The 8,295-nt window shown below is 33.0% G+C and overlaps 1 protein-coding gene across 2 annotated transcripts; it reads left to right on the plus strand.

Annotated features, from left to right (window-relative positions):
- The first annotated feature begins 3,464 nt into the window (after positions 1–3,464).
- Positions 3,465–7,317, plus strand: LOC18025395 (transcription factor LHW). Of its 2 annotated transcripts, none has more exons than XM_006408620.2 (10): positions 3,465–3,858; positions 3,952–4,115; positions 4,599–4,757; positions 4,851–4,974; positions 5,055–5,114; positions 5,204–6,220; positions 6,315–6,416; positions 6,493–6,615; positions 6,702–6,827; positions 6,914–7,317. In XM_006408620.2, exons 2-10 carry the CDS (start codon positions 4,021–4,023, stop codon positions 7,073–7,075), a joined length of 1,968 nt encoding a protein of 655 aa, XP_006408683.1. In that variant the 5' UTR covers positions 3,465–3,858; positions 3,952–4,020; the 3' UTR covers positions 7,076–7,317. The 2 variants fall into 2 exon arrangements, with proteins under 2 accessions (XP_006408683.1, XP_024016008.1); XM_024160240.1 differs by having other exon boundaries at positions 3,465–3,817.
- Positions 7,318–8,295: the final 978 nt, after the last annotated feature.

The following is an 8,295-nucleotide window of genomic DNA, read 5'->3' on the forward strand; positions in this document are numbered from 1 at the left end:
GAAAGGGAAGAGAAGCAAATATTTTATACTTTGTGTGCTACAAAAACCGAATAAGCTACAAATACAAAAGATAGAAAAGAAAATAATGTGAAAATTTATAAAATTAACAACCAACGTAGATAAATGGTTTCATTTTGTTGGTATAGGCTAAAGAATGAATCCTCTTAAATATAACTTATTACTGCTTTGGTTGGCCATTCATTGTAAAAAATATTCAACCCTTAATAAATTAACTTTATTAGGTATTAGCTGTTTGTAAGAAAAGGGACCAAATCGTGACATAAGTTTTTTTTTTTTGGTAAATATGTGGTGGATTTTATCGCATATATTTAAAGAAAACAATGTGATACTATGTTAAAATTATTTGTTATCAGATAAACTAGCATAAATTTATTGTAAAAATCTTACTCATTTGATTTCATTTTTGCATATAAAAGGTGGAGTATTATTTTGCCGAATCAAGTTTCACAAGTTTGATATTTATTATATATACTAAATAATCTATTTAGTCAATAGCCATTATAAGTTTATATTATTTTTGGATTTTTTATTTTTATTTTAATTTTTAGTAATTAATATTGTTGGACCAAAACTCGTATATTTTTTTAGATTGAAAAAAAAAATCAAACAGTATAACATTATAGTTTTTTATATTAGTTTTCAATTGAAATCATATAACAATATTTGATATAACAATAGTTGGTTAACTTTATATTATTATTTAAAAAAAACATGAGTGAGATAAAAATATATATATATATATATATATATATATATATATATCAAACAGTATAACATTATAGTTATTTTTTCGAAATGGTCTTTACAGTATAAATATATTCTTATTCTACATTTTATTATTCATTGAATGTGTAAATACTTAATTGACAGGAGAATGTAGTTTGGACCTCTATATTGTCTTAGGTGTCTCTCTGAGTGTAAAAAGGCACTGCCACTTCTGTGAAATATTCAGAGGGAATGGCAAATTGTCACCGGTGACGTCATCAAGACAGCAACAACCACTAATTCCCTCTCGGCGGTTTACGAGACACCTAAGCAATAAACATCTCTTTTATTTTTTTTTGGACATCAATCTTCTTCTTCTTCTTAATTTGTGTGTGTTTTCTCCCAAATCTCATTCAACTTTTCTTTTCAATAACAAATTACTCTCAATTTTTTTCCCCTCGAAAGTAGCAACCTACCACAAAATATTTACTGTCGTACCACCTATATTTTGCACCATCCAAGTAAATACAAATAGGTTATAACATTTTAAGCTACTTGGTTATTTTTGCAATCCAATAATTTAGAAATCCTCTTGGATTTATAAAGCTGTTTTAGAATTTTTATTTTCTTGGGTGAAAAAGTCCATATTTCTATAATTAAGTTTAAGTGTCTATTTCTATAATTAAATTTAGGTGTCTATTTTCAGATTACTATTATGAAAAAGTGCATATCTTAAATCTCAATAGGGATGTTCATATTCAAATATGTTTTCGGTATATAGCAATTTTTGGCTTTTCCTTATTTCTAATAAAACTTAAGTGTTTATTTTCAGATTATTATTATGGAAAAAGTGCATTTTAAATCTCAATAGGGATATGTCCATATTCAATTTTTGTTTTCAGTATATAGCAATTGTTGGTCTTTGACTATGATGGTATATAACTTTTTTTTCAATAAAAAAACATTGACGAATAAAATTATCACCATTACAGAATCTAAAAGTGTAAAAATTATTTAAAGGTCTATAACTTATTTTTTGTTTGTTTGTTGATATTGAATATGTATTTATAAATCTTACCTCTATTTAATTTTTAATAAAATATAATAAAAAAACTGTTGTACAATAAATGTTTCTCTTTTGGAAATAAATGAAACAATATTTGAGCGATTATATCAATTCAAATGTTGAGACTTTGATTTCTCCTTCTATCAGGTTCAAACAGTCTGTGTGTCAAACCATAATTAGAAGTATTCATTGTATAAGTGATATCCAATGATATGAATAGAACATAATATGTTTCAGACTGTCTTATTAATCACCTTGATTAGCCAATAGAACATAATATGGTTCAGAGTCTTCAGACTGGGCTTTCCCATGCCTATCGTTTCTATCAAGCCAAATTTGATATAAGTTGGCTTGGAGTGCATATGTTATTAACAAATTAGCTTGAATTAATCCAGAATTGAACTAATAGCAGAGTTGTATTAGATATCTCAATCCGTCAAAAATTGGGTTCTTAGTGCTAACGATTGAGTGTAGCTCAAATTTGAGAGGTGTGGTGACATGAGAAAAATATGTGTGATCAAATTTACTTCATATCTCCACAAAGTACGCAGTTTTACTTTTTGACTTGTGTTCCAAATGCTTGTACGATCTCTTGTAGATAGTTTGCCATGAGAAAATGAGTATTTGGGTGTTGTGTGAGCAAAATCAAATACCTATATACCACTTTGGTATTGGCTGTGATTCTCATATTAACTTTCAACTCCCTTTGGTTACCTCTATAAAGTTGATATTTTAAGTAATCATGTAATAGTTAGATGAGTCCATTACATGTAAACCTTTGAAATAAAAATATAATAATTTATAGGTTTGACATATCTACCAATTTTAGAACACGCTATAAATGAAAATCATTTACTAGATTCAACGGATCAGTTATAATCTAGAAATGTGTTTGCGGTATATCCTGCCATGTATTTAGTGAATCTTTTATAATCCTAATAATCTTTTATAATCCTAAACATTTGGTTCTTCATGAGCCAACCAACTAGATAGAGGCACCACTAATGCAATGTTTTAGTGCAAGATCCAAAAAGAGAAGATTTTATTTAAATTTTTTGTCTACATGGCGGGAGTTGAATCACAAATACCTAATGAGCAAATACCTAACAACCCTCATAGTATAATTGCAATTAAAGCATGAGTTGTATTAGAAAAAAACTATTTAAATACCTTGAGCTTGTGTGAACATTAAACACCTTCAACTGCTATGAATTTGTCTTGTGTACGGTATTAAGAGAAACAATAACAGAAAATTCCCTTTTTATTCTTTTGTTTTTTTTTTAAAAAATCCTCTTTCTCTGTTCTTTAATCTTACTAACCAACCAACCATTATACAAAGTACAAACCCAACTGTAAATTCTAACGTTTTTCCCGTTATTATATATTATTTGGACCGTCTTTTAATTCTCCGAGAGGTACACTTTTTTTCTTTATCTCTTTTGTTTTTTTCTAAAAACTAAATTTTAGGATATTACCTTACAAAAAATAATAATAATTAAAATTATTCGCTTACCACCATCGGAAACGGACAAAACACTTCGACTACCCCACTCAGTGGCACAATCTTGTAATTTCTACTAAAACATTATACTCTTTTCTCGAATTCATCGTCATCTTTGTTTTTAATAAGACTGTACCTTTTGCTCCATTTTTCATTTTTTTTCTTTTCATAGAAGAAGAAGAGAAAAAGAGCAATAAAGCAGCAGCAAAGAAAAAAGAAAGAAATAAGCTTCATTGATTTTGGGTTTCTTCTTTTCACTCATACTTTTCATTTTCTTCTAATTATTGAAGCTGAATCAATGGCTGGAATTACTGGAATCCTAAAGCTTCAAGCTTGGAGTATATTGTGAAGAAGAAGAACGATTTTTCTCGGTTTTTTTTAACCTTTCTGGGTTATTATTTTCTTCTTTCTTTCTTACCGGAAAATGGCATGTCGGAGTATGATCGCTAGTAGCTTAGATCCTGAAAGGAAGCAGAGTGGAGGACTTAGAACAAAACAAGCTGGAAGAGGATCTTGCCGTGGAAGTTAGTCTCTGTTCATCCATTTTCAATCTCCTTAAAAGAATGTAATAATGGTTTTTTTTTCTGGAGTTTTTATTAAGATTCGTTAAAAGTTGTGTTTTTTAGAGTTAAAGTTTTGATTTTTGTTTTCTGGGCAGTTTGAAATTGCAGTGTTGCAAGTGAAGATCTTTCTTTAGTTGAAGCTGAGATAAAGAGAGAAAGAAGCTATGGGTGTTTTGCTAAGAGAAGCGTTGCGGTCTATGTGCGTTAATAATCAATGGTCTTATGCTGTTTTCTGGAAAATCGGTTGCCAAAATTCAAGGTACTAATCCCATTCTCTAATGATTAAAATCGAAGCTAGATCTTTCAAAGTTTGAATGAAATTTAAAGTAGTCAAATTTTATCAGTTTTGGTATTTGTTTGTTAGTTTAAAGTTTGGGAATATTGATTAAAGGTTCTCCAGACTCAGATCTCGAGGACAAGTAGAATTATTTATCACTGTTTCCCTGTTTTCTTGTAGTTTTGTGTTTGGTTTGATCTTGTTTGTAAGAGAATCTTTCGATTTGTAGCTGTTTCTTGACAAAACCATATCCTATTCTTTGGTTTGTTGAAGTTCATGACTTTGTTCTCAACTCTCTTGTCATCTCATTTTTTTTGTTTTGTTTCTTGTCCTGTTCGTTTTGTCTTTGTTTAGCCAAAATTCTTTTGTAATAGTAATTAAATCATTTTGTCTTATAGCATCTTTTGTGTTCCAAGGATCTACAGTTTCCACTAATTTCTTCTTTCCCTTTTTTTGTGTGCGCAGCTTGTTGATTTGGGAGGAATGCTACAATGAAACTGCATCGACAAGCTCAGTTCCTCGAAGAGGTTCCGGACTCGGCATTGATACACAAGGGAATGAGAAAGTTCAATTGCTTACAAACAGAATGATGTTGAATAATCGAATCATTTTGGTAGGCGAAGGGTATGTTATCTCTTTGTCTCTCTCTCTCCTTCTATTGTTTTCTTCTCTTAATGAAGTGTTACGATTTGATTATCCTAATGAACTGGATTTCAGGTTAGTTGGCCGAGCTGCATTTACGGGACATCATCAATGGATTCTAGCGAACAGTTTCAACCGCGATGTTCATCCACCTGAGGTTATAAATGAGATGCTTCTCCAATTCTCTGCTGGCATTCAGGTCTGATTTTTATTTTTGAATATCCTAAGTTATGGCTTCTTGAGTAGATATACATAGGTTTTGATTCGTTTGTTCTTCAGACAGTTGCAGTGTTTCCGGTTGTTCCTCATGGTGTTGTTCAACTCGGTTCCTCACTGCCTGTAAGTTCTTGAATTCTTCCCAAGTTACATTGTTATGTAAGATGAGATTCTTGTTCTTGATTGAATTGTGAACTGTGTCCTGTGTTCAGATTATGGAGAATTTAGGCTTTGTGAATGACGTGAAGGGTCTTATCCTGCAACTGGGATGCGTCCCTGGAGCTCTCTTATCTGAAGATTACAGAACATATGAACCTGCGGCTGATTTTATTGGAGTGCCTGTGTCCCGGATGATACCTACTCAATCACACAAGATTCTCCAATCTTCAGCTTTCGTAGCTGAAACTAGCAAACCACATTTCAACTCCGCTGGACCATCAGATCATCGAAGTGATCAGATGTTTGAAGAAGCATCCTGTAATCTTGTGGATGAACAGGCAAATCTTGGAGACAGACAACAAGGAGGATGGCAAAACACAACGGGCTTTGTAGCAGCACCTTCAAATCCCGATGCGTGGCTGAATCAAAACTTCTCTTGTATGTCTAATGTGGATGCAGTAGAGCAACAAGTCCCATGTGAAGACTCCGGTTCCAAACGCTCCCTTGGAAGCGACGACTTGTTTGATATGTTGGGTTTGGATGATAAGAACAGAAGCTGTGATAATAGCTGGGGCTCTTCACAGATGAGAACAGAAGTGCTCACAAGGGAGTTATCTGACTTTAGGATCATTCAAGAAATGGATTCTGGTTTTGGTGGAACAGATCATCTATTAGATGCTGTGGTCTCAGGTGCTTGCTCCTCCACAAAGCAGATCTCAGATGATACTTCTGAGTCCTGCAAAACCACTATGACCAAAGTTAGTAACTCTTCTGTTACCACGCCATCTCACAGTAGCCCTCAAGGTAGCCAGTTACATGAGAAGAAACAAGGGACACCGGTCGGGCCATCACCGGTTTATGGGTCTCAGATCAGTTCTTGGGTTGAACAAGCACACAGCTTGAAGCGTGAGGGCAGTCCAAGAATGATAATTAAGAATGAAACTGCAAAACCGGCTAATAACCGTAAACGGCTTAAACCAGGAGAGAATCCAAGACCAAGGCCTAAAGATCGCCAGATGATCCAAGATCGTGTCAAGGAGTTGCGTGAAATCATACCAAACGGTGCAAAAGTAAGCGACAAATTCTTGGCTTTTCGACAATTTGAATAATCCCCTTAGAGAGACTGTTACTAACCAATAGTAAAATGTGCTTTTTGTTTAACAGTGTAGCATAGATGCGCTCCTTGAACGTACAATCAAGCACATGCTCTTCTTACAAAACGTCTCTAAGCATTCTGATAAGCTGAAACAAACCGGGGAATCAAAGGTAATACGAAAAAAACATATTTCCAGGTCTTCTCTTAGCTTCTTGTTCTGATATTTCTTGTTGTGTTGTTTATAAGATAATGAAAGAGGAAGGTGCCTTTGGAGGAGGAGCAACATGGGCTTTCGAAGTCGGGTCAAAGTCTCTGGTTTGTCCAATTGTTGTAGAGGATCTTAACCCGCCTCGCATTTTCCAAGTTGAGGTAACTTTACTGCCTCTCTCCTACAAGCAAGATTGAAACAAGATTTAGTGTTTTCAAGCTGTCTTTGATGGTGTATTTGCGAACAGATGTTATGCGAACAACGAGGGTTCTTTCTAGAAATCGCTGATTGGATCCGAAGCTTAGGCTTAACGATCTTGAAAGGCGTCATTGAAACTCGAACAGACAAGATTTGGGCTCGCTTCACTGTTGAGGTAAATTACAAGTTTGTTTAGTTGGTTAAGAGAGATTGAAAAAGATGTTTTAGATCACTAAAACTCGGTTTGAAATGGATTTATAGGCGAATCGAGATGTGACGAGGATGGAAATATTCATGCAACTGGTGAATATTTTGGAGCAGACGATGAAATGTGGAGGAAACTCTAAGACTACTTTGGATGGTATCAAAGCTGCAATGCCAATTACAAACACCTTACCGGTTACTGGTGGCTGTTCAATGTAACCAAAAAGTAATTGACCGTACCGGAGTTAAACCGGTTATGGTTAAGGTGGATTCATATAGAGGTTAAGAGCGAACCGCTCCAGGATTTTTAGGCTCGCTATGACTAACTAAAGTCAGTCTGTAAAACAGATATGGTTTATTTTTTGAAGTTTTTTTGTTTGTACATTTAAATGCTCCTTTTTTCTTCTCTCTTTTGGGATTTTTGCGAATTTTATTTATGTATTCAATCTCATTTGTGTGGATTTACTACTTTTAACTTATGAAGTCTGATATAGTTACGGGTTAATCATCTTTTTTAGCTGTAAATTTTAGTAGTCTTAAACCTTTTCATTTACCGGTTTAAGTGTTCAAACAATTTCACGAATTTCAAGGCTGGTAAAGAGAACCGGTCCATCAACAGCTTTAACAGTACACAAGCTCACATGTATTTTTGTACCTTTATGCTACTTTGATTAGCTCTATATACATTATTAGCTTATTATTAAATAAATAAAAACAGAGGCTCTACTTTCAATAAAACTCACTCCTTTATTCACAATGTGAGGTTCAGACTTCAGACAAAAACGCTATATTGGTAGTTACAAATTCGTTAATTATCAGCCTTAGAATTATAGTATTGTCTGCTTCACTAATCTGTGATGGATGTCTTAATCCACTCTAATCTACATTTTTCAAAATCTATGTTCTTACGCATATATGGATCAAATACAATTTAAACTATGTTGTTTCACTAATTTGTGATGGATGTCTTAATCCATTCCTACTTTACATTTCTTTTCAAATACTTTAAGTTCATTTGTTCATGCACATTTTTGTGGATCAAATTTGGTCTAACTCACATACAATTTAATTTGTTACTACAATATTTTTGTTCTAGTTTACAATATTTTTGTGATCCACAAAAGCGTAACACAAGATTTTTGTTATTACAATAGTTTTTGAATTACAATATAATTAAAGTATTTGGTGTTTCACTAATCTGTGATGGATGTCTTAATCCACTCCTAATTTACATTTTTCAAAAATCTTGTGTTCTTACGCATTTGTGGACCAAAACTTGTTCTAATATACGGTGTTTCACTAGTTAGTGATGGGTGTCTTAATCCATCCCTAATTTACATTAATCAAAATCTTTGAGTTCATGTGGATCAAATTTAGTCTTACTTAGCTCAATTACAATTAAAACTGTGTTAGTTATTATAGAATTTTTTTTTGGTGGC

The sequence above is a fragment of the Eutrema salsugineum genome, unplaced genomic scaffold (genome assembly GCF_000478725.1).
Source record: "Eutrema salsugineum unplaced genomic scaffold, Eutsalg1_0 scaffold_12, whole genome shotgun sequence".
Taxonomy (NCBI): Eukaryota; Viridiplantae; Streptophyta; class Magnoliopsida; order Brassicales; family Brassicaceae; genus Eutrema; species Eutrema salsugineum.